Source organism: Haliotis asinina, chromosome 16 (assembly GCF_037392515.1).
Source record: "Haliotis asinina isolate JCU_RB_2024 chromosome 16, JCU_Hal_asi_v2, whole genome shotgun sequence".
In the NCBI taxonomy this organism is placed as follows: domain Eukaryota; kingdom Metazoa; phylum Mollusca; class Gastropoda; order Lepetellida; family Haliotidae; genus Haliotis; species Haliotis asinina.
In genome coordinates, this window is record NC_090295.1 from 19,396,273 (window position 1) to 19,423,967 (window position 27,695).

General features: G+C 41.2%; 1 protein-coding gene across 7 annotated transcripts in view; it reads left to right on the plus strand.

The window, feature by feature from the left end:
• LOC137267955 (60 kDa lysophospholipase-like) overlaps positions 1–17,391 on the plus strand; it is a 29,745-nt gene extending 12,354 nt beyond the window's left edge. For 2 of the 7 annotated variants that reach the window (XM_067802415.1, XM_067802414.1), the window contains exons 2-10: positions 7,607–7,748; positions 8,381–8,498; positions 8,834–8,959; positions 10,145–10,225; positions 10,627–10,759; positions 12,670–12,776; positions 15,277–15,453; positions 16,046–16,156; positions 16,611–17,391. In XM_067802415.1, the coding sequence (XP_067658516.1) occupies positions 7,729–7,748; positions 8,381–8,498; positions 8,834–8,959; positions 10,145–10,225; positions 10,627–10,759; positions 12,670–12,776; positions 15,277–15,453; positions 16,046–16,156; positions 16,611–16,688 (951 nt within the window). In that variant the 5' untranslated portion in view covers positions 7,607–7,728 and the 3' untranslated portion in view covers positions 16,689–17,391. Of the gene's footprint in view, positions 1–5,159; positions 5,742–7,606; positions 7,749–8,380; positions 8,499–8,833; positions 8,960–10,144; positions 10,226–10,626; positions 10,760–12,669; positions 12,777–15,276; positions 15,454–16,045; positions 16,157–16,610 lie in introns of those variants that run through there. The other 5 variants (XM_067802418.1, XM_067802417.1, XM_067802412.1 and 2 more) reach the window with 4 other exon arrangements.
• Positions 17,392–27,695: the final 10,304 nt, after the last annotated feature.

Below are 27,695 nucleotides of genomic sequence, written 5' to 3' on the forward strand. Positions count from 1 at the left end.
TGGTTTTATTCTCTTACACAGTTGTAAATTTGCAAAGGCAATTAAATGTCCTGCATTCATTCTGTTTAAAATGGGGACTCCAGTTAAATCTTGATAAGACAAATATAGTCGTATTCAGAAACGGGGGATTAGTTGCAAAAAATGAACAATGGACATTTGGTAGTGTAAAATTAAAAATTGTATCATATTATAAATATTTAGGTATCATGTTCTCATCCAGGCTGATTTGGTCCACAGCTTGTCGTACTCTTGCATTGCAGGCTTCTAAAGCTGTTTTCCCCATATACAGATTGTTTTATAAGAACAAGTTCTTGTCTTTTTCAGCAGCATGTAACATTTTCGATGGTAAAGTTGCACCTATTTTATTGTATGCATCGGAAATATGGGACCTTCAATATCACGACTCTATTGAAAAGGTGCAGACATCCTATTTCAAACGTTTTCTGTGTGTTGGTAAATTCGCAGCGAATAAGGCTATACTAGGCGAAATTGGTCGTACCAATATGTTTGTTTTAAGTAGATACAGAGCTGTTACATACTGGATTAAATTGGTTAGAATGAGTGCAAATAGGTATCCACATCAGTGTTATAACATGTTGAAAGATCTGGACGACAGAGGTAAAAGGAATTTGGTTTCAGATATTCGTCTTTTACTGTTTGCTTGTGGGTACTCTCACGTATGGGTATATCAAAATGTTGGAGACGAGAAATTGTTCCTGTATATGTTCAAGCAAAGATTAACAGATATTTACATTCAAAATTGGAGAGGCAATGTACAAGCATCACATTTTTTGAGTAATTATAGTCTTGTAAAATTAGGATTTTACACTGAATCGTATATTACATACCTATTCCATAATAAGACGTTACTGAAGGTATTTTGTAAATTTCGAATCTCCCTGCATAATTTGAATGTGAATGCAACCAGACGAAACAAAGATGCAGAAAGACAGCACACTTTGTGTAACCACTGTAACACAGGACATGTCCAGGATGAATTTCATATGTTACTGCAATGTCCAGAATTTAATGATCTGAGAATAAAGTATTTAAGATTTCTCGATGGCAAATATGTATGTAAATCTCAAATGGTAAATTTACTTAATTCACAAAATAGACATACCGTCAAAGCAATAGCAGAAGTTTTGAAATGTGTACTTTCAAAAAATGCTCAAAACAGTGCCTAAATGTACCCTTTCTACTTTCTTACCACGTGACAACAAACGTGTTGTAACAACCATTGTAACATGGGCCAGTTGGCCAATATTACTGAATAAAATCTGTCTGTCTGTCTGTCTGTCATTACTTCATTTCTATAGGGACACTATAATGGATTTACCAAAGAAAATTTTGAAATATCTACTCATTCTTTTTTCATATTGTCAGGCAGATTAGTGTTGTAAGCAGCTGAAACGAAATTGCACTAACCAGTATTTGCCGACACTTGTAGTTTTAATGTTATCAGCAGAACGCATTGTTTATTTGCTAATAACATATTTATCCCTCATGGCTGTTAATACTTCGACCTTATTTGTATTCCGGAGCGGTATTCAGATAAACAACACCCTGCTTGCTAACCAACCCTGTTCCATTTCGGGAAAATGTTCATTTGAAATCATACATTTCACTCATAAAAGTGATGAACAGAAAAGGGGAATCTGAAAACTGTTACGTCACTGCTACTGGTTAACAGTAAAGACACGAGGACAGAAAAAGTAAAATGTTCGTCTTTTCATATTTGATGACTTTATTTACTTTTAGGACATATTAATAAATGACCAGTACTAATCTCTTATGTGAAAGGTGTCTGGATATGGCATATTTTTGTAGGTGTATAACTGAGTTTTATATTAAAATTTTGAAGATGTAGCAGACACAATATTATGGATGTACAATAAAGAAGACGTTGACATCAATTATATATCTTTAATATCAGTGTATGAAATAAGGCCCGTCCGACCGCCAGCTTGACGGGCAAGATTTTTGTCTTGCGGTCAGAATATACATCTAGCCAGTCCGATTGTCTGGTATAACATTTAGGTGGTCTGACTGAATACACAATATCTTGGTGTCTGGTTGGGATAATTCGATTTTGGGCTGGTAACATATGGAAAGACATTTGGATGATTTGGGAGCTGGTTTCAGACACTGATATTTTGCCTTGTACTTGAATACCAACATATGACCCTCAAGAACCCCACATTTGAATACAATGGCATGGTTCATAGTTGTACTTGACTGGCCTTCCAGCTGAAGCAAAAATGTTTTCGGGCGTCAAATAATATCCAACATAATACCCCCACCCCCACCCCAGATATGTCCGCAAATCACACACATCTACAGTCCTGGTATGTAATTTGATTTTGAGGTACGACTTAGGATGAGGACTCAAAAGCTCCTTCCAACACCTGAAGGCAATGTCATCATGACATCAAAATGTGTCCATGTTGTAAGTGGTGTTACTCAGCATTTAGTTCACCGTATCCTGACCTTTAAAATCACAATCTGTGTAGTTGATAACAAAGCTTCACGTTCATTGGTATAAGCATTGTTTGTGTTTCTCATAATATAACATATGCTATATTTGGGATTAAAGTCAAAGGAGTTTATTTGTAACGAGGCCAAGGGTCCATATACAAGACATATTATACATACTTAACAAGAGTATACAAACGAAGTCTATGGTGTTTCTAAATACATATTTCTTTTCATATATGCATGGTAAATATAACTCTGAACCCGTTTGATTAGATTCTCCTGAGATGTACAGGCTTTATAATTAATGGATAGAAAGGAATATTCAAAAGTGTTCCGGGAGAAAGGTTGTTCTTAATTCATTGTACAAATACGTATCCTCTACAGTGGCATTACCAATAGGACAGAAACATAAATCTGGTTCGATTGATTGTCACTTACCCTGGTTTTACCGCAGTGGCAAGACACTGCGTCTGAATTTGGTGTAAGTTGAGCGCACCTTTCTCCTAATATGATATACAGGTATCTTAATGGTTCAAATATGAATTTATGTTCTCCATACATCACATATCTAGAGGGGCGGTGGGGTAGCCTAGTGGTTAAAGCGTTCACTCGTCACGCCGAAGACCCGGGATCGATTCCCCACATGGGTATAATGTGTGAGGCCTGTGTGTGTCCCCCCCCCCCCCCCCCCCCACCGTGGTATCGCTGGAATATTGCTAAAAGCGGCGTATAACCAAACTCACTCACTCACATATCTAGAGCTGTTATTCAAGATGGAAGTCCATGAGAGAAATCATTTATGAATGCATTTTCAAACAACTGTATAGAGAGTTTATTGCCAACAGTTTGTTTAATCCAGATGTAACCAAAGCCATGAGAAAGTAAAATATTTTTTAGTGTGAACGATATCAATGTCATCAAAATATCTTAACATATAATACGCTTTCTTGGGTAGTCCACACTCGTTCATTCTGAGCTGTTTTAACCCATACCGTAAAGGCATTTAAGCATTTTCATATAATCTTACCCTACCCTTAAACCCTACCCCTAACCATAACCCTAACCAAAGGTAAAGTTGCTTGTTTTCAAAGATGGCAGAAGGTGTCGGGTATTCTGTAATCCAGTCCAATATTCAAGCAAATCTTTAAAACTTCGTATATGTCGGGTTTTACACTGATACATGAAGTTCATTCTCAGCAGTATTGGCAATACACATGAGACAGAATCTCTGATTTCCATGTATGTTTCCGTATCGACTCTTTTCTTACAGTACTGGCGCCACACCACAGCGTGTTTACACAAGATTTAAAATAAATCATTCAACTGAAGACAAATGTATTATTTGTTGTTTGACTAATAACGAAAAGCTGTAAAACAAAACCCAACAAAACACAAGCAATAAAAACCAAAAGAATAACAACACCTGATAAGAGTTCTGACTTAAATAATTATGATAAATTGACTTACACATTCAAAATGAAACAAGTACACAGTTTTGTTTTTAAGATTACAGATCAAAGCAGTCCGAATTAAAAATCACACAGGCTGACGTAAACATACTAAAAGATATCTTATCCGATGGATGTAAAAATTGGGGGTTTTTTTTCGTTGCTTAACGCCGCAATTTCCCAGCAACATGGCGGGTATCTAAGCAGAAACAAATTGATCAACAGAGTCAGCATCGACAGACGCAGTTGGGATACAGTGACATGTTTGTCAACCAAGTCAACGGGCCTGACCACCCGATTCCTTTAGTAGTCTCTAACGACAAGCATGGGTTGCTGAAGACCAATTCAAACCCGGATCCTCATGGATATCGTCTTGTAAGAATGTTTACCGGATTTACAGTGCTCGTCTAAGTCTCCGATTGGCAATGATTCCTTCGGTATTATCAATACCTAAATCCAGACACTTTCTTCATCACCTACCACTGAATACATAAGTTTTAATTGGTAGAAATGAAACTTCGAGAGCAAACAAATAACAGTTCTGTTCTGGAGATGACCGAAATTGTTTTCTAAAACATGGGACGGAATTTAGTTCTCCGACCCGTTAAGATCCGGGTTAGAATTGATCTCCAATAACCCATGGTTAATAGGTGACTAAGGGGCTCGAGTGGTCACACTCGCTGACTTGGTTGACACATGCCATCGTATCCCAGTTACGCAGATCGATGATCATGATGTTGACCACTGGATTGTCCGGTCGACACTAGATCATTTACAGACAGCCGCCATATAGTTGGAATATTACGGTGTAAAACTAAAATCAATCACTCATTCATTTCTGCATTAGTTTTCACGAGCTTCGTAATTTCTTTATTTATCACCAGTAGATACATGCACATAAGCGATAAATCGGCCAGACAATGATAGTGGCAAGGTCTTAGAGAGTCACATGTGATACCAGGCTCTGGGACATGTGAAATCTTTTCCCCAGGAAAGGTTTCTACAGAAGCACATTCCCGAGAATTGGAGCAGATGTCTAGCCGAGCGTGCAGCATAGGCATACGCGTTCCCCGAGAATTGAGAGTAGTTAAGTTGACTTCAGGCCAACTTGTGTCTTGGTCAATAATAAACACAGAAATTCTTCTGCCCTACTTTTTCATTTATCAGGGATGAAGTGGATGTGATAGTGTTGTTGTTTTTAATGAATATGGAATGTGAGGATAGAGTTGAAGTGAAGGTAGGGGGAGGGGGTGGGGATACTGTTGGCGTGGATGAGTTGTGGTTGTGTTGGGAGGGGCGATAGTGGTTGGTGGGGTTGATGGTGGATGTAGATGGTAGACGTGGATGTGGGTGTAGTGGGGTGGGCGCCAGTGGTTGTTGGGATGAATGTAGTGATTGATGTGAACGGTTGGTAAGCGTATGTGTGATTGTGTTGGGTGGGAAAGGGTTGAATGGGTTAGAAGAACTTGGTGTCGGTTAACCACGGATAGCATCATGCCTATTTATAAAAGGTGTTGTCTATCTGTTTGTACTGACTGGAAATTCACGGGAATGGGAAATACCAAAGCAATGCCTACCGCACAAGATAGTGAAGCGAAATGATTTATCACGTGTTCGCTGTACTTACAACCTTTCCCAAGGCTAATAATATTCTCTCGGGGAATGCTTCGACACGGTATAAGTAGAAGGCTTTCAAACAAAATGTAAACAGTGGAGCCACAGCACAGCACAGCACAATTCACAACATGACTTCCTGTGAGACAAAACCAACTTTAGTGCTCTATACGGGAGGGACATTCGGGATGAAAGTCAACGGTAAAGTTTGACTTGTTATTTGTTGTGAATTAACATTCACAGACACTATAAAAATATATCAGAAGAATAAATCCCAATTCATATACTTAATGGGAACGAATAAGGGCCAAATAAAATTACAATTGTTGCATTATTCTCATCTTCATATGGCATGTATTGCACTTTGGATGAAATTCAGGAAATTGATAAAGAAACACTTGTACTTATTTACTTATTCGTTTCTGTGAGTATATCTTATCTTATAGGATATTTGTTATAGGACATTACATTATTAAGCGAACGTATCCATGCAACTAGTGCTTTTTATAGTATTATATGTAGCATTTTTATTGGGAGGCAACACACAGTGAGCCATTAATTTACTGATAAATATTCTTGTGAATTTAATTTTCCAGACAATGTACACACATATGTGTTGGCGGTTACAAATGGAATGGTATCAAGACATGATTATTTTCGATGGCGATGTATTTTAGCTGTGTTTTGGACCTCAAGTGGACAGTGGTGCAGCCTTGTAATTTAATAGAATGTGTCATTTCTTTTAACTCAAATTTTCAAATCTTTCTTCAGTCCTTCAACTTCTGCTTGTGTTTTGTTGCTGAATATTTTGACATTACTTTTGATAAAAGCTTACCAAAATATTTTTGCTGTCTTCTCTTATGTCCTTATACTCATTTAATCGGACATTATTTCACAATTCCTTTCTAGCTTTACAGGTTTGTATCAAGTAATTATAAATAATTGTACTCTCTCCAAACCAGTTGGTGATTAATATATTTCAGTTATGTGATAATATAATTCTTCAGTATATTTATACTATCATTTATTTTATTTTTTGCATTGTATTGCACAAAACGTAATTACTTAAGGAATATTTTCCTTCCTATTTTTTTTATTATTTCTTGCGTTTGATAACGCATGACGAAATGCAAGTGATTGATATAAGCTCCAAAGAATATGCTTCTTGTCTTCTCTCAGTTTGTCGTCATACGCATTTTATGAATCCGAAGCGATTTCTCAATTCCTTTCTCGGTTAACGGGTAAAGATGTCATATTTGGTATCATGTGCATATAAACAGCGATGAATGCAGACAATAGCTGGAGATGATTCTTTTTAATTATTTAAATGAATAATTTTCTACATAATTTTATTTGATTTGTTTATATTGTATTGCACCAAAGCGAAAAACGGACTTCATTTCACATGCAGTTGATGAGCAAAGTGTACGAGAGCACTAAATCGAAAACTAAATGGCGTTGTCGCCTGCAAAAATAGATGACTGCAATAAAATAAGTAACGCTAGTCTGCAATGACATCAGAATAATTTACTGCCCAAATGTCGACCTTATTGAACTTGTGTCTTGTGACAGAAATGACACATTTATTGCAGAATGTATCAAGCACAACTAAGTAAATTCCGTTGTTTTTAATACAAGCGGATGCTGTCACAAGATCTATAAGTTCACATGTATTACAGTTTAGTGGTAAATCGAAAACAAAGATGACTTTGTCGTCTGTAAATATAGATGCATGTAAGTAAAATGAGTAACGACAGTCTACAACCATGTGACATTAATTTATTGTAAAAATGTATGAAGTGCCACAAAAGAGGCCTTTAAAGGACATTTATAAGTGACACTCGGAAGGGAGTTTGATGGATGTCAACTTCATTATTTAGAGGAACACAACGCTTGGGAGTACACCCTTACTCCTTCATCAGATAAAGTAGAAATGATGAAGGAGCAATGATATGTACGGAAACATTGTATTCCTCACAACGAACAGAAAAGCTGAGGCTTTTTTTTCCAACACAAGCTGATGTTGATTTACTTGCCACTAGATCCATATGTTCTTTACAATTCAGGGGAAGGTCTGAAGCCCGTAGAAAAATTCACCGTCAGCGACGAACTGGAAACAATTGTATCCCTCAGTGACAGGAAAAAGGCTGATGAGATCTCCCGCAAATTTGGCGACGCAGTATTACAGATGAGAAGCTTTACAACAAGGTATTAAAGGCATCTTGTACTACCCGCCATTCTTTAATTTCTTCTTCAATTAGGATACTTCCGTCTCTTTTGTCCCTCATATGTTTGTTTGTTTCCGAAGAAAACATAAAAATTAAAGACATGTAAAAGTTTAACGTATATGTTAGTCTATATTGTAGCAATACCAAGGTAAGAGACAGCAATGGCAGAGAAAGATGATACCCATGTGGGGAATAAGGTGAATGTGAGAAAGCTCACCAACAGAGTGGAGATTTAAGTGCTTTACTTTCAATCTGTACTCTTGAAACTCTCCTCTCCTGGACTAGTCTCAACTCTCGAAGCTATTCAGAAGGCAAAACTGAGACTCAATTTTGGCGTATGGACCATCACATGCTCCAAACTCGTATTGTCTTGAAAATACATAAAGGTACTTCCTAGTGTATGATGATATACAACTGAACTCATTTTTATTTTATTGAAGTTACTGATTGAGTTTTAAGCGCATGACGAAGTGCAGGTGATACAGGTGCAGATGTGTATAGTATTTTTGTCATGGTATGTGTTTTCAAATCAATATTTTTGTACGTTAAGTTGATTGATGTACTGTAAATAGATGTAAATAATTTCAAGACTGAAGCATGTTACAATTTCAGAAAGACAAAAACCGTTGACAGGGAACCGATCAAGTACCATTTTTACGAACTTGACACGCTTATTGACTCTTCATTGATGAATGAGGATAACTGGAAGGAAATTGCTACATTAATAAAGGTATGTATGTATGTATGTATGTATGTATGTATGTATGTATGTATGTATGTATGTATGTATGTATGTATGTATGTATGTATGTATGTATGTATGTATGTATGTATGTATGTATGTGTGTGTATGTATGTTTGTATGTCTGTCTGTCTGTCTGTCTGTCTGTGTGTAGATACGTACGTGTGTGTGTGCGTGTGTATGTATGTGTGTGTGCGTATGTAGGTACGTGCGGACGTGTGTGTGCGTGTGTGCGTGTGCGTGTGCGTGTGCGTGTGTGTGTGTGTGTGTATGTGTGAAACGACGTGAAACCCATATTCACATTGACGCTGCCAATGTTACAGGGATTTTATGATGACTACTCAGGATTCGTGGTTGTCATGGGAACGGACACAATGGCCTACGCAAGTTCTGCACTGTCCTTCATGTTGGAAAACCTCGGTAAACCAGTTGTCTTCACGGGGGCACAGGTTGGTTAACTGAAAACCAATACAGAATGCAGTACTTTTGGATACAAAAGATGAAATATATGGTCAATTTACCTTTACGTCGTTTCCCCAGTGGCAACCATCGAGTAAGACAACCGTGGCATAGTCCCATTATAACTGTTTACATACTGTATTGAAATGGTCAGAATTCATAAACCGTATCATGTTCATATTTATAACGTAATAGTGTCATTCATGAATCACAATCCAGTGTTTTTGACCGACATCCAATGAAGAAAACTTGCACCTATCAGCTGATCGCCGAGTCATTCAGCGCTCTGACACTCAGTGAGCGAGGTTGTGTCGTGTTGCATTCATACCTCACGCTTGACTGTTTACCGCCTCACCGTGTACGTAACCTGGTAACCTTACTGCGTTTAAAACCAACATGATCATATTTCACCCGCTTGGCTAGCTGCCTTTAACTGTATGTTTGCTTATTCACACCTTAAACAGTTGATTTTTATTTCCCCAATGAGACTTTTCTTTCTTTCCGAGCTCAGTGTTTCTTGTTTTCTCTTATGCACTTGTGTGCCCGCATCAAGAGAAAGCTGTGATTAAATGGATCTTTTGACGGAACATAGGATCATAAGATCGCTATGCATGTACAGACTACCAGAGTAGCACCAGATACGTCATCATATGGGTCGTGTTTTTACCAATGCCGATATGACGTTTGAATTTTTACTTGAGTGAGTTTAGCTTTACGCGGAACTCAGCAATATTCCATCTGTATGGCGGCGGTCTGTAATAACCCATGAGTGTAGACCAGACAGTCTATGCTAAACAGCATGAGTACTGATCTGCCCAACTGGAAACCGATAACATGTTTCAACCAAACCAGCGACACTCACCACCCGATCCCGTTAGTCGCCCCTTACGACAAGCATGGGCTACTGAAGATCATTTCAAACCAGGATCTTCATATGTATCGTATTGTAAGAACGTGTAACTTTTTAGATAGTACATCCTGTACGTATGTATTATATACGTTAATATTGGATGGTGTGTGTTTGTAGGGGTGGGTGGGGGTATATATGAGGGACAGCAGATTGGTGAACAAATGTACCAAGAGATTTTTCTTTTACATTTTAGTGATAATTGATTTGATTATTCCAGCTCGGAGGAACTGTTTCCAACTGAGACATATTACCTTCGTGTTCACAGATTCCAATATTTGACGGCAGGAGCGATGGCCCGGAGAACCTCATGTGTTCCCTCATTGTGTCAACGCTGGGCATTCCTGAGGTATGGCTGTTGTGGTTCTGGTCTTCTCGTCGAACAAGGAAGCCTTTCACTCCTGTGTTCGATGCTCAAGATGTTGATCACTGTATTGTCTGACCCAGACTTGATTGTTTACTGACCACCGTCATATAGCTGAAATATTGCTGGACCTCTGTAGAACTGATCGTCACAACCCTTGCTTGTTTTAAAAGGCGAATAATGGGAATCGGATGGTCTGGCTCGCTGACTTGGTTCACATGTCATCGGTTCCCATTTGTGCAGATCGATCCTCATGCTTTTGATCACTGGATTGTCAGGTCCAGGTTATTTACACACCGCTGCGACATAGCTGAAATATTGTTGAGTGCGGCGCAAAACTAAACTCACTCTCTCACAATCAACCACGTTATCTTACCGCCTATCAGGTACTGCTCTGTTTCAACAAGAAAGCATTCCGTGGTAACCGAGTTGTCAAGACCGACTGCGTGGACCTTGATGCCTACGACTCGCCCAACCTGCCCCCTTTGGTGACACTGGACTCCAAGGTGACAGGTAGCAGTAAGAATTCATATCGTGCAAATTATAGTATCCGATTCGCTGAAGAATGAACTGTTCTAATAGTACCTGTCCGAGTGGGGAGAAATTGAGTTGTTGCAAAAACCTTCAGGGCGGTGTGGTAGCCAGTTTAAGAGCTCCAGCTCAAGCAGTTGGGCATTTAGTCCCATGTCTGTTTTATGTATGAGTAATTGCAAAACAGGCATCATCTCTACCCTCACCCGCCGTGCCCTAAACCTATCCTCTGTCTCTCCTCAACCCGAACTAAACCATCTCAAGCATGTCTTCACTCAACTAAACAACTACCCTCCCCAACTTGTTAACCGTGTCATTAACTCCACTGTCAACCCACCTCCCAAACCCACTACTACCAAGCCTGATCCCGCTCCCATACGCATCTCACTACCATACACCGGCAAAACATCACACCACATCAGTCGCCTACTCAAGCAACAAGCAGGCATTGACACCTACTTTACAACAGGAACACCCCTCAAAACAATCATTAAGGCCAACGGTAGGAAACACAGTACACAACAACAACACCCTAAAGGCGTCATCTACAACATCAGCTGCAGCTGCGGCAGCAACTACATTGGGGAAACATCCAGACCACTCAACATACGCATCAAAGAACACAAAACCTCCACAAACAAAGGTGACACAAAATCAGTCATTTCGGAACACATCACCAAATTTCCTGACCACAACATCAACTGGGACACTGTCACAACACTTGCTAGCAACAAACATGACTTCAAACAACGCAAACTTGCTGAAGCAGTACAAATCCGCAGACACAACCCAACAATCAACAGGGATCAAGGCGTCTTTGTCTCTCCGGCATTCAACTGCATCATTAACACTAATTAATCAACCCACTCTGGCCCCCAGTCTCAATTTATCCACTCAACTCACCCTGGCTTCCACCAATTAATCCACTCATCTCACTCTGGCTTCTGTCAACTCACCCGCTGGCTTCAGTCCTTAATCAGCTTACCTCAACACTTCTCTAATGTATTGTTACCTCAAATAGTTATTGTTAATCCTGTTATTGTTGTATTGTCATCACATGCTCATCTCTGCTGTATATATATTGTACTCCCCCTGCCATTCCCCACACGCTTGAAAACGGTATAAGAATCTATACCGAAACGTCGCTACCCTGTAATAAAGAAGTTGATCATCCATAAAAATTCTTGTCATCTTTATCTCAGCAACTTCTAGAATGCCTCTCAAACAGTTTAATTGCACTGAGGAGAAACTAGCATTTTGTATAGCCCCATTAGTTTAAAGAACTGAGTGCTTTAACGCAGAACTTCTTGTCCTTATTGGTTAATTAGCACGTTTAAGTATGTGAATATAAATGGTTCTCAACAGGCCTACGTTTTTAGTAATTCTTATATTGCTAAATAGTTGGCAGCCATTTTCAAACACTCAACATTGAAGTCACGTGACTATTACGGTAACCTCCGGACAGTGGCTATGACTATAACAGCATATGTATATAGGCATTGCTTAACGTTTGCTAACACTGTTGTAGAGTTCGGGCGCCTGGACGAATTATCATACACTAGTCAATTTAGTTAGTTGAGTAAAGTACACATGGTATTGTAGAACCATTGGGTTCCAAGTGATTCTTAGGCGTTTTTTTTTTCGACTCCCAGATTTGAAATTAATCGAGTAAATGTGATTTTTATTGACTCAAACACGCAAATACCCGCCTTATCTGGAGTCGTGTCAGCTTGTAAAAGCTTTCGCTTGTTCCGGCGGCGGACTCCAGAAATAGGCCTTAAACATTGTACCTATGTGGTTATTCGAACCTGGGTCTTCGCCGTGACGAGTGAACTCTTTAACCACTAGGCTACCCCACGATCCCTTAGCTCACTCACTCATTCGCTCGCTCATTCCAGAGACGGAAAGCCTGGAAAGAAAACCTGGAAACCTGCAAGTCCAGGAAATGTGTCCCAAGGGTCAAGTGGGTCTCTTAGTCATTTACCCGGGAATAACCGAGGAACAGGCACGTATAAAATACACATTCTTAAAGCAAAATAATGTTGTGCGGTTGAGTCGTTTCACAGTGCGGTTGTGTCGTTTCACAGTGCGGTTGTGTCGTTTCACACAGCGACAGAAGATTAACAAATACTGCCATGCCTATATTTACCATCCTTCTTACCACTCGGAAACTGGTTTTTTTTCTTCTTTTTTCTTGAACGGCGGGTTTACCCCAGACTCTTGAAAGAGTCCGGGTTTATAAGAAGAAATATCCTACAGTTGAAGTTGAAGCGTCAAGTGTTTCGTCATTCTACATTATGTCCACAAGTTCGACTAGGAAGCGCTACTTGGGCAAAGTGTTGAGAGGACAAGGGTGTTAATGTTATAATATCACATATCATGTTGAGAATTCTTTGTTTATTGGGAAACAAGGCTGTTAATGTTATAATATCACATATCGTGTTGAGAATTCCATTTTTTATTGCGAAACAAGGCTGTTAATGTTATAATATCACATATCATGTTGAAAATTAGTTTTTTTATTGCGAAACAAGGCTGTTAATGTTATAATATCACATATCGTGTTGAGAATTCTTTGTTTATTGCGAAACAAGGCTGTTAGTGTTATAATATCACATACCATGTTGGGAATTCTTTGTTTATTGCGAAACAAGGCTGTTAGTGTTATAATATCACATATCCTGTTGGGAATTCTTTGTTTATTGCGAAACAAGGCTGTTAGTGTTATAATATCACATATCATGTTGAAAATTAGTTTTTTTATTGCGAAACAAGGCTGTTAATGTTATAATATCACATCATGTTGGGAATTCTTTGTTTATTGCGAAACAAGGCTGTTAATGTTATAATATCACATCATGTTGGGAATTCTTTGTTTATTGCGAAACAAGGCTGTTAATGTTATAATATCACATCATGTTGGGAATTCTTTGTTTATTGCGAAACAAGGCTGTTAGTGGTATAATATCACATATCCTGTTGGGAATTCTTTGTTTATTGCGAAACAAGGCTGTTAGTGGTATAATATCACATATCCTGTTGGGAATTCTTTGTTTATTGCGAAACAAGGCTGTTAGTGTTATAATATCACATATCCTGTTGGGAATTCTTTGTCTATTGCGAAACAAGGCTGTTAATGTTATAATATCACATATCATGTTGGGAATTCTTTGTTTATTGCGAAACAAGGCTGTTAGTCTTATAATATCACATATCGTGTTGAAGATTCTTTTTTATTGCGAAAAAAATATACTCACCACTCTTTTTCAATGTCCAGTACATAATCACAGGGCTAGAGGCTGAAATTTTGGTTTAGAATATACAAGAACCCATACGTAGAACATTCAGTGCAGTGGAATCTGGGAATGGGGTTTAATCCAGCTCTACAGCCAATGCTATCAGGGTAAATTGAAAAAAATAAACTGGGTTTACCCACAAGTGAAAGTTCTCACTATTCAAACAGGCCCAAAACACTTTTAAAACCCAGCGACGACAAAGCATGCATGAATAAATGAGAATAGTTGAGTAGGTTACTTTTACTTGGTCGAATCACACAGGATTTGATGAAAAACGTCCAATGCTGTAAGTTAGCTAATATGGTAGTTTGAAAGGAAGCGACCTCTATTAAAGGTCAACACCAGTAGACACCTCAAAACATTGTTTCAGGGGAAGTCACATAAACATTAGATTTAAATAGATGATTCCTACAGACCTAGAAACAGACCCTCTATCAATCCTAACACATTCATGATATCGCTAATGGCTAGCGAACAGTTATCGCCATATTTTGAAGAAAAACATTCCGCCGTTCGTGAAATTATTGAAGCAAAATTAATCATGATTCTCAATTACCTAGCCCATTTCCGGTGTACCCCGTCGTGATATTGCTGGAATATTACTAAAAGCGGCGTGAAACAAAACTCACTCACTCACTCTTAATATGTCATTCACCGATGTGTACGCCCGTTCTCTGCCGCCCATCGTGTTTACGTTGTTATATACTGCGGTGGAAGGACATCCCGGCAGTAAAAATAGACGTTTTCTCACAACTAACTGTAACAGTGATCGCCATTCGAATTCCTCATACCTTTCGTGAATATCATACAGTAACCTCGAATGTTGATTGTGTGACACTATGAGTGTTTCGTTAACAGTAGATTGATAGGGAATAAAACAATTATTGACATGTGAACTTGAGTTTTCTATCACGAGATCGTATATAGGTGGTGGGACATCCCCTCGACCAAGTTCATAACTTTATCTTTATTTTATTTTTCCTATCTTACTCACCATGAAGCAATTTCTTTGCTTTCCTTGATTGTTGTCAAATACCGTGGGAAAAAATACTGGAATTGTAATTGACCGGAACAGTGCACGCGTGATGCTGATGTATGGGCGATAACTGTTCGATGGGCAATGTACATATAAAGGGTAATAGCATTCAGGATTCTGCATGATTTTTAATCATTTCGTGATAATATTCTGATTTTTTATTCATGTTGCAGGTGAGGAACACCGTGAAGGCCTTACATGCAGTGGTCGTGCTGACATTTGGGTCCGGCAATATTGATGACAAAATAGTCAATGTACTGGGTGATGAACAGTTAAAGAGAAAACGCCTCTACGCCAACGTGACCCAGTGTCTGAAGGGGGCTGTGACGTCAGATTACAACGCATCGAAGGTAGGTGTTAATCTGGTTCAGCTGCTTTTTTTCTTGTTTAACACCGCACTCAGCCATATTCCAGCTATATGGCGGCGGTCTGTAAATATTAGAGACTGAATCAGACAATCCAGTGATCAAACAGCATGAGCATCGATCTAAGTAAATGGGATGTGCTGTAAAGTGACAACCAAGTCAGCGAGCCTGACAACACTATTAGTTGCCTCTTACGGCAAGCATGAGTTGCCGAAGGCCAATTCTAACCCAGATCTTCTCGGATATATTCCCAATCAGAGTGGCAAAGTATGGTTTTATAACTTTCATACCCACTTTGGAATAACCTTTGCTATTTTCAAAATACTTCAGCATGCATGCATGAAGGTTATCATGGCGATTGGCACTCATGTGGTCAAATGAATTTTATATTTGTAGATATATTTATACCTTTTGCACGGCATCTGAAGAGACATTTTGGCTTCATTTCCATCTTTACTTTTCGGACTAACTGGTTTTGTCTGGTATCAAGCCTTCTTCAAATACTTTTAGGACTTTCAGAGTAGAGTTTGATTGTAATGCAACTAAACAAGACTGATTCTTTGTCACGGTCCACCAGGCCCTGGAACGCCTTGGAGCGGTCAATTGCAGCGATATTACCACAGAGGCCGCCTTCACAAAACTCAGTTACGTGCTGGCAAAGAAAGGAACCTTCGAAGAACGTAAACAGGTGAGTCTGACAAGAGTGAGTGTGCTTAGTGATTAATTTTAGCAGTATTCAAAATACCACCAGAAATAGATTTTACACATTTACCCACGGGAGAAATCGAACCGTGTCTTCGGGGTTACGAACGAACGCTTTAACCACTAGACTACCTGCGGCACCTGTGTCACACGCATCGCTTATGTCACCTGTGTCGTGTGTTGCACCTGCGTCACCTGTATCACCTGTGTCATGTGTGTCACCTGTATCGCATGTGTCATCTGTGTCACCTGCATCGCATGTGTCATCACTGTCACCTGTATTGCCTGTGCCATCTGTGGCACCTGTATCACCTATGTCATCTGTGTCACCTGCATCGCCTGTGCCATCTGTGTCACCTGTATCGCCTATGTCATTTGTGTCACCTGCATCGCCTGTGCCATAACTGCCCGTTCACTGAATACGTTTTGCTTTGTTACAGATGATGGAGACAGTCCTCCGTGGAGAAATGTCGGCTGAAGACAGGGTGAAAAAAAACAGGAACATCGAGAATAATTAGGGCTCAAGCCAAAATTGATACTTTGTTCCTTAACACCAAAATACGTCAGCTGCATGGCGGCGGTCCGTAAATAAGCATGGATAATCAGTATGAATAACAGTCTACACAATGTAATGCCATTGCGAAGAACGTACATGTGTTCCTACTGGCACTCTATGGTTCACCATAGTACTATCGCTTCAATACATGTCTTCAATGAGATTTACATTAGTATTTTACACGCAATGTACACGTCACGTGTGATTGACACTGCGGTGATCAAATGAACTTTATGCACTTCTACCGACATTCGTGATAATTTTTTTACATCGGACCTAGCATGTATAATTATATACATTTATATACAATTATATACGCTCTGTTTTAACAGCACTTTTTGTTTAAATAGTTTATGACTTTTAGGAGAGCAGACGCTATTTTGCCAAAGGGACGTTGGGGTAGCCTTGTGGTTAAATGCTTCGCTCTTCACGCAGATTGCATAGGTTCGATTCCCATGTAGGTGCAATATGTGAAGTCCATTTCTGGCGAAAGGGCAGAAAATAAGTTTAACTCAAGTTTACTCACTCTATTGTCAATCTATAAGTTCATGTACAATCCTTCCTTTGGGGAATGGATAGCATGTGGAGCCTTGGATCTGATGGAAATATTGAATTTTATTCCAAAATATTGTTTCATTCCCAAATAAAATCTAAGTGTTGTATCACATGACGAGTTTTTTATTTGTTTTTGTTGTTATTGTTGTTGTTTATTTAATTTATTGTTTTTGGTTTTGTTTTTTATTTATTATATTTTATCTTTTTACTTAAGTTTATTTTTATCGTATTTATTAGTGTGTGTTAGTCGTGAAAACAACGTTATAGATATGACAGTGAATATAGCCATAGACCTTCATGTCGAATGATTCCATCTGAGTTTGTGATGAACAATGTTGGTTGGTTGGTTGGTTGGTTGGTTGGTTGGTGGGTGGGTGGGTGGGTGGGTGGGTTGATTGGGTGCTTTTACAGTTTTGGGGCGAGATGGGTCAGTGAGAGGCCTATTTGCGCCCAAGACACTGATTTGATTTAATTAACAATCATATGTAACTCCACTGCAATTTCAAAGGGAATCGTGTAATTGAAATAACAGAACGGATAACACTATTAATATTAATTTGGATAGATAAATACACATATCAAATAAGCTCTGCTTAGTGTTACGGATTAAAAAACCTTAAATAACCACTTCAATTTCTGAAACTTACTTCTGAAACCGAGGTACTTATTCATTAAGAAAGAAGTAGTTTCAAATGACAGAGTGTGAAAATGTTTTAAAACCATAGAACTAAATCTGTCTAAGCCATTGAAGAGTCTGTCTAGATTACATCATATTTTCCAGATGACGAGACAAAATCTGTAACTGACCGTTGCACAACGTGAAATGTGATTGGGTTACCTCCCTTCCTTCGTGTTTCCCAGACCTATGCTTATGCCTCAAAGGTGAGGCCGTAGAATATATTCTGCTAATGATGACTGATTTTATTAACTCACTGTATGTATACATCTTTTAACTTAAAAGGATCTTGCGGTATTTTCAGTAGCTGAGTTCCAGGGTCATGATACTGTGAGCAAATAAATTAATAAGAACGTGGATCCGATCCTCAACTACATGTATGCATATGTATGTTAAGTACAAACATAACTTGCACACTCTCTCTTCTATAGCGGTAGGGTAACCTAATGTTTAAAGCGTTCGCTGGCCACACTTAAGACCCTGGTTCGATTTCCAACATGTGTACAGTATGTGAATCCCATTTCTGGTGTCCCCCGCTGTGATATTGCTGGTATATTGCTAAAGGCGGCGTAAAACTAAACTCACTCAGTGATTCCTCTATCCACAGCTTCTGAATATTGTACCATATTGAAATACACACCGGCAGACAGACAGACAGACGCTTTATTCGGTAATATACGGGCTTACGGCCCAATTTACAGTTGATATATGATGTGTATATAATGTCACGTGAACACAAATTATATCTAGCAATAAATATGTTCTAAGAAAGTTGCAAGCGGATTTTGAGATGTTACCATGAACATATTTATTTTGGGCATATTTAATATGAGGAAGATACATCTACCTATCTCAGATCTTTATATTCATTGAAAACTAATAATACATCAAATATATCTTCAATAAAACCCAATTTACAGTTTGCACATTTAATTAGTTCAATATCTTCTTGTTTATACATTCTGGAAAACTTTACATGGAAATTATGTAGGGAAAGTCTAAATTTACACATGGCTCTTATCAAATCCTTGTTTTCTAATAATGTTAAATATTTTTCTGGCTCTACAGCTGATTTTATCCAGTTATAATGACATCAAAAGGATGAAGATGAAATAATATTGTGCCAGTTTGATATCTTGTTATCTTTGTTTTAATGAGGGCCAGTTTTGATATATTGTTATATTTGTTTTAATGAGGGTCAGTTTTGATATCTTGTTATCTTTGTTTTAATGAGGGCCAGTTTTGATATCTTGTTATCTTTGTTTTAATGAGGACCGAAATAGCTCTTCATCACCAAAGTCTTGCGCAGTCCAGACAAAAGAATACCCACAAGTAAACAACAAAGTACTAACATTTGAAACCCAGTTACAACTGGTCTTGCTATTTTCATCAAGAGTTTTTAATAAATTATATCATTGTAATCATTGTAATTTACACAAATATTTGACCACTCTAACTCTGATGAGAATGAAAAGAGGATAGCGCCCTACTGGGAATGAGGCAGTTCTCATTCCCCATTTATAAAATAAACGAAAAGTCAAAGGAATTATGTCTGAGCTTTTAATACACCCAAACTGAAACAAAACAGTAACACCCCCCACAACAAGTGAGAATAAAACTTTTCATGCACCGGCTAGGGGAGATCGACTGATGGCCTTGAGCCCGACTATACGAGAATAATGGAAGTGTACATGTCTCATATGGAGGTCATTCCCTAGCTCACTTCGAAATGAGTAAGTCATGGTAAATGAGAGAGTGTCCCCGTTCAAATGATGCGAGAACCTGGTTTCTGATGTTCGCAATGCATCTTGAATAGAGTTACTGAAACCAGCGCTCAGTTTCTAAGGGAACTCACTCGTTAGTGTTAGACAAATTACTTAAATTTTTTTCATTATAAGGAAAGTAAATCTAGATTTTGGAAATATGTTATTAGTATTTCTAGTTTTGCTAATATACTTCATATTAGAAATAAGGTAAGGACATAAGGATTTATACGTATCTAACATGGAACACATAATCACACACCGAGGAAGATGAATAAAGCAAAAAGTCGATAATATTTCTCTGATATCTAAGAAGGAAAATGAGTGTTTCCTTATGATTTCATTTATATCAATGATGTGTTGACATCATTTATAATAAGTTATATGCCATAAACTATATTTTTTCGTTCAATATTGAAAAGGAGCCCTTTCTAGGTTCTAGACGTGCTATTCAGGGAGGGTTTTCACGTAGGGATAGCTGAAGGTGAAAATATTACAACCTTGCTGTCTGAGGGTTACACTGTATAGTCCATCCTCAATGCCTGTTGTATTATGTCCCGTCACACCACGTTAACATGCAGTGTATGTCTATGGCTATGTATGGCTATAGAGGGTCCTGCGAAATAGGATCAGTACTACACATCTCTACAGTCGTGCTTCTCGTACACAGTGGCTATAGGACATGTGTGATTACAACATGAATCCAAGCCAGGTGTTGATTATGGTGAGACAGGTTTGAACTGGGCATGGCGATTCCATTGTTAAGGGGAGGGGGTAAAATACTGCTTCCTTTTTTTGTAAGATACGGTACTATAAGATAAATCTATAATAAAGTGAGGGATCATGATCATTTGAAAATGACTCACAATTATCGGGGGGCTGCACATCAAAGTTAAAAAAAAGCAAAACCTATCAGAACAAAAGTCATGATAATAGTCAAGAGAAGGAGGGATTCTATTTACCCGTCATCTTTGATAATTTATCTAATTATGATTCTCACCTGTTGCTAAAACATTTAGATAAAACTTACAAAGGAAAACTCGAATTTGGAGAAAAATATTTCTTTCTCTTTAGGCACGCTAAGATTTATTGACTCTTTGAAATTTCTTCAAACCTCCCTGGATACTTTGGTGAACAATATGCCTAATGATTATTTTGAGGAAATTGACAAGACAAAGATTATGAACTTGGATAAATGCAGTGCTAAATTCAAACATTTCTTTTGGGAATTTGACAATGATGAACAAAGAAAATTCATTCTGAAGAGGGGGTTTATCCATATGACCTCATGAATGACGAATCAAAATTCATGCTGAACAATCTTCCAAAACAAAATGAATTTTACAATAGGTTCACATTATCCAATGAAGATTATGATCACGACCAGCAAGTGTGGTCCAAACTTCCTGTACAAAATATGGGGGAGTACCATGATTTGTAGATGCAAAATGACGTTTTACTTGTGTGTACCGATGTGTTTGAAAAGTTTAGAGATATGTGCCTTGAAAACCATGAACTTGACAGTGCCCACTGTTATACATTTCCGGGGTTCGGTTGGGATGCCATGTTGAAAATGGGTCAGGTAGAGCTTGAACTCCTGACAGATGTAGATCAGCATCCCATTCTGGAAGCAGGTTTGAGAGGTGGCGTATCCTGCATCTCAACAAACTATGCATCATGCAACAACCATTTGATAAAATTCTAAGAGTTTAATCCTAATGTCCCCACAAGCTATCTCATGTATTGGGATGCAAACAATCTTTATGGTTGGGCCATGTCTCGAGCCCTGCCTGAACGAGATTTTCCGTGGGTGGAGAACGTTGATGAAATTGATGTCATGAGTACAACTACCGGATGCTGGGTTTGGTTACATCCTAGAAGTAGATGTTGAATACCCCTCTCATCTACATGAGCTTCACAATGACTACCCTCTAACCCCTGAACCCATGATACATGCTTTCAAAACACTCAATGGAACTGAGAGAAGAACTAAACCTGAAGGGGAAACCCGTGAAAAAAACTAGTGTCTAACTTGTTTGACAGAAACAATTACGTGTTACACTATAGAAATTTACAATTCTATCTCGATCATGGAATGGTCTAACTAAAATTCACAGATCTATTCAATTCAGGCAGGCGGCCTGGTTACGTCCCTTCATTGTATATAATACAGAGAGGTGAAAACAAGATAAAATTGAAACAGAAAAAGCCCTTTTCAAACTATTGAACAATTCCTGTTTTGGCCGTTCCATGATGAATGTGAGAAAGCATATGAAGGTAGAGCTGGTGAATTCAGCTAAGCGTCTCAAAAAGCTTTGCGCCAAGCCTACGTTTGATCACTGCTGTGCTTCACCGACGCTGACTCCCTGTGTCACAAAATAGAAACTCCCGATCTGTATGCTGACACAGGAGAACAGAGGTATCCGTTTGATACAAGTAATTATCCTTCAAAACACTCTCTTTTCTCCAAAACTAATGCTACAGTCCTAGCGAAATTCGAGGATGAGCTGGGTGGTTGTATCATGGAGGAATTTGTTGGTCTACGTCCAAAACTATATTCATATTCTTTTGAATAAGACGTCAAAGAGAAGAAAATAGAAAAAAGCATGACACAGGAGAACAGAGGTATCTGTTTGATACAAGTAATTATCCTTCAAACACTCTCTTTTCTCCAAAAGCAGTGCTAAAATCCTAACGAAATTCGTGAATGAGCTGGGTGGTTGTATCATGGAGGAATTTGTTGGTCTACGTGCAAAACTATATTCATATTCCTTTGAATAAGACGTCAAAGAGAAGAAAATAGAAAAAGAGCATGACAATGATGACACAAAAATGGTCATGTCAGAAAAAAACATACAGCAAAAGGGGTTTCCAAAACAGTCATTAAGAGACAGCTGAGACATAAGCTCTAAAAACAGTGTCTTTTTCACAAAACTCAATTTCGACATGAGATGAACCAAACCAGGAGCTGTGAACATCGGCTCTAAACAATTGCTGTCAATAAAGTCAGGCTTTCACCTTTGATGACAAGCGTTATGTACTAGTTGATGGGATCCACACACTTGCCCATGGTCATTATAAGATAAAGTCGTATACAAACAGTTAAATCTATCAATAGTGTGTCTGTTTGATGTATGGAAGCCATTTTATACCTAGCTTATTTAAAGTACATGTATATACAAATGTAAGTTTCTGAATGCAAAACTACATAACCTTCTCACTGTTTTGAATTGGATGTAGAGTGCATTGTTACATTTTTTACACACTTATCATGTATGAAAGCCAACATTGCTCACTTGAGTGGACTCGAGCTTACTCAATTTCTCTCATAACACAGTCTACACAAAGTAGAGATGCGAGGTCAACATACGGGCGGTAGGTCACCCAGGTCACGAGATGAAATATACACATCATTCCTTTACTAGAGACGAGTGAGTCAAGACGTGTTGCATGGTCGCTCTATCTTGTGCGCGTGTACGTTGTTTCTTGCATCTTTCTCTCTTTCTCCTTTCTAGTCAGTTTCGGGTGCTTTTAGTTACCCGTGACTAGGAAGTTTTCTCTCTCGCTCCTGCTTGTTGTTGATGGGTCAGCCGACGTCCCTCTTGCACGTGCTACACTGTTGCGAGTCCTTGTTGACCTTCCGCTTTCCTCACTGGTGGATAGGCCGATAGACGGACCTTCCGCCTTGACGGAGAGGCGGAGGACAGGAGAACCCTTCACCTGGGCAGACCCTCCGCTAGTTCTCTTACCCGTCGAGCTCCTCTGCCTCTGTGTAGAGAGACGGAGGACAGGCGACCCCTTCGCCTGGGCGGACCCTTCGTTAGTTCCCTTTATTATCACACCCCTCCACCTGTGTGCGGAGTAGTGGAGGACAGGTCGACCCTCTGCCTAGGTGGACCCTTCATTAGGCGTTTCTTCTGTCGTTCCTCTTCTGCCACCTGTGCGGAGTAGAGGAGGATAGCAAACCTTCCGTCTGATTAGATCTCTCACCCTCGGAGCTTAAACAGACGTCACCCTTTAGTAGCGAACGCTTCCGTCCGTTCCACTATGGTATTCACCTCCTTCTGCACTCAGTGCGGCACTCGGAAGTCGGCTAAGTGGGACCCTCACACCTTGTGTAGGTTTTGCAAGAGCCCCTGCACCCTGGATAACACTTGCGCAGAGTGTGAGGTTCTATCTGAGCGGGGCTTCCGTCAGTGCCTGGCAGTACTTAAGAAGAGTGAGAGAGAGACTCACCGGAAGAAGGCGACGGCTTCCACAGGTTCGCCTGTTTCTTCGGCATCGTCCTGACTATCGGTGCCTCCCTAACCCCGTCGTCCTCCTTCTCCCTCCGTCTCAGAGGAGTTAGTTATTCACGAGGAGGCAGAGGACTTTGACTCTCTGTCTGAACTGGAGTCGGACCCCATTAGGAATATGCCAAAGGGGAGAGTTTCTTGCTCCCATTCCTTCTCTCCCCTTCGGCCTGTCCTGTGGACGTGGTCGTATCAACGGAGGTGAGGAAGGAGAAGAAGAGGAGGAAGGATAAAAAAGCGAAGAAGTCTCGTGACAGGGAGAAACTTCTCCTTTCGGTTAAAGGGCTTGTGGAGTCCATCTTCGACCAACGCCTTGGCCCGCCCAAGCCGTCAGGCTCCCCTGAACCCTCCGCTCCTCTCCGCCCCCTTGCCTCCATGGCGGCTTCCATCCGGAGACAGATGCCTGTTCACTCTCCCTCTCCCAGGTCCTCTCCTCCTCGGGAGTTCATTGACAGCGACCCTATCCTTCCGGAACCTAACCCTCCACTCACTGACTCTGCTTCTAGGCTTGAGGCTATTGCTGAGTATTCTGGCGTGGTGTTGGCGGAGGTAGAGGACCAACCTTCCGCCGTGTCTAGGGCGAGAGGAGAGTCTTTCAGACTCGGTTCTCTCCACTCGGAAGGTCCTCCCTCCACACCGCTTTCTCGAAGCAGCTGTTAAGGAACTGAAGGAGCCTGTTGCCTCCGCCGGTCCAGGTCACCTTATCCCTCAGCTCCTCCTCTCGGATAAACAGAGGATCAGACTTCCAGTGGCTCGCCCATTCTGCTAGATCCTCCCTCCTTGAACGCGGACATCTTTCGAGTGGTATATGCAGGCATGCCCCACAAGGTGTCAGACAATCACCTCGTCCATTTGGACAAGGAGGCAAGATCCATCGTGGGGCTGAGCTACTCATGCCTGCCAAGCTATAGCCATTTTTGCCAAGGAGGCGGGGATGGAGCATGGACCATTCCATCAGTCATGCGGTTGCTGAAGCCCTCGGACTACATGGTATCCCTCGACCTCCAACATGCATACCTGCACATCCCCATTCACTTGGCGGATTGCAGGTACCTCCGTTTCAACCTGGGGGGCAGGCACTTTCAATGGAATGTCCTCCCGTTTGGGATTTCGTCCGCCCCATGGCAGTTCACTCATGTGACCCAACCCATCGTCCAGTTCCTCCACGAAATCCAGGTACAGTTCCTCATGTACCTGGACGATGGGTTCACTCACAACCCTTCGCTCTCCACTCTCGAGGCACAATGGGACCTCGTCATCCACCTCCTTCGACGTCCAGGGTGGTTAGTGAACCTGGAGAAGTCGGATCTGTTTCCATCCACCTCTCTCTAATACACAGGCGTCATACTGGATACAGAAGCATTCAAGGTCTTTATTGCCAAGGAGCGGATGAGAAAGCTAGCACCCCTACTAACTCGTGCACTATCAGAGCCCCTGTCCCTCAGGCAGTTGCAGCGGATGCTGGGCCTCCTGACGTCAGCCCAGGACCTGACCGTCAGGGGGAGGCTGATGCTCCGACCCCTTCAGGTGTTCCTCAACGTGCGAGGGAGGCCCTCTGTCTTCACCCTGTAAGTGTCCCACCTCACCTCAGACACTTCCTCGCGTGGTGGCAGGTGGTCGACAACGTCCTCGAGGAGTTCCCCTAAGAACACCTCCCCCGACCAGTCTTTTTTGTGGACGCCTCCATCCAAGGATGGGGCGCTCACTTGGGGTCGGACCAGACGGCAGGTACCTGGTCGGCAGACCAGAAGGACCGGCACATAATTGTGCTGGAGTTGCTCACCATCCGACTTGCCATCCTCCACTGGCACATTCCCCTCAGGCACCAGATCTTACTGGTCCACACGGACAGCTCGGCCGCAGCCTGGACGATCAGCCGTCAAGGCTCGACCACAGCCACTTCTCTCCTAGACCTGACACCCTGCCTGTTCGAGCTGGTAGACAAGCTCCACCTGAGCATCCGCGCGGTTCACATCCCTGGCAGATGCTCTCTCCCAACTGGACACGGCTCCTTCAACGGAGTGGCAACTGAACCCGCGGACGTTTCAGTCTCCAGTTCGGCAGGCCCATGCTGGATCTGTTCACCACAAGGCTGAACAGCCAGCTCCCGATTTATATCTCCCTAGTGAGGGCCCAGCGGCCTGGGCCCTCGACACACTATCCAATGTGGCCCGCTTGACCCTGGTTCTTTTCCCTTCACAGACTTTGTCTGCAGGATTCTATTCAGATCCCTCTCCAGAGGGACCTACTCCCAAGCAAGCCAAACGGCCGCATTCACGAAAACCCTCAGGTATTCGATCTATTCGGGCTTGCATTCAAAGGGGGCTCAGGAATAGCCGATACTCCAAACGAGTAGGCTCTGCCCTGGCTTCCTCACAGAGGAAAACTTCTCAGCTCTACGACTTCTACTTTTCGACCTTCTGTGGAGACCACGGCGTGGAGGCGGATTCTGCCACTCAGCCTCAGATAGACTACCTGGTTCACCTGCGCAAAGTCAGAGGGCTCAAAGCCTCGTCCATTAACACCAATCTGGCGGCAATCATGTCCGTTGTAAGGAAGAGGTCGACAGGACTGAACATTTCGGGGCTGATGAAACTAATCTAAAGTTTTTCCGACAGGCGGATGGTCGGCGCAAGCCGAGGGCTCCTGAATGAGATTTTAAGAGCCTCTGGAAGAAGCTTCCCTCCTCCACGTCACTGTCAAATCACCACCTCCTGAGATCTGAGGCTGCAGACGGAGGGTTTGCATTCCTGGGACTAGCCCTCGACTTCATCTGCAAAAACCAGCAGGCAGATGAACTGGGACGTACCTTCCATATCCCGTCCTTAGGGCCCTTGGTAGACCCTGGAGAGGACGGAGCGCTCTCTCTGTGTGCCCCATCAGGGCTTTGAGTATACACTAACAGCACCCGCTCCCTCAGACAGGAGCGACGAAGGCTCTTCCTCCCTCATTCCCAGAGGAGCAAACGAGAGATTGACAGGAGAGCGCTTGGGGTCTGCCTTCGGTCCGCCTTGATAGAGGCCTACAAGAGTCAGGACAGGCCAGCTCCGCCTCGAACTAACTCACACGATATTAGGGCCGTCTCGGCCACCATGGCTTATCATCACAACGTTTGGGTGGCGGACATCATGGTTGGTGTTCGCCAACCACTATTTAAGAGCCCTCTCCAATGAGGATCTGGTGGGCATTTCCAGACTAGGGCCCAAGGTCTTTTCCAAGCAAAGAACGGGTGCTCCTCACCCTTTGAGTTGGCGCGGTGTTGCCCCTCCTTAGGGGACCTACATTTCCCCGCCTCTCGGTAGGTAGCACGCTAGGTACCTCAGCTCCTCGCCTTTGTTTGTGTTAATAAACAATTCTCTTGTTTCTCTCCACTCCTTCGGTCTTTTATCATGTTGGGCTTCCACTCCGGGGCTGCCGTCCGCTCCACCCTCCTTAGCGGAGGTGTCCGGGCAGTGGTTCGTGTCCTACCCGTCCTCTAGTGCGGGGACGGATGCTTTCGCAAGGTCGCTCCCCCGGGGTTTTCTTGGTTCTTCTTTGCGTAGAGATGATGCACGGTCGAGGTCTCTCGTTCACGCTCTCAGCCCTCCACCTCTTTGCCATTCTGGTCAATGTTGGCTTTCTTCCCTGATAAGTATGTGAAAAATGTAACAATGCACTCTACATCAATTCAAAACAGTGAGAAG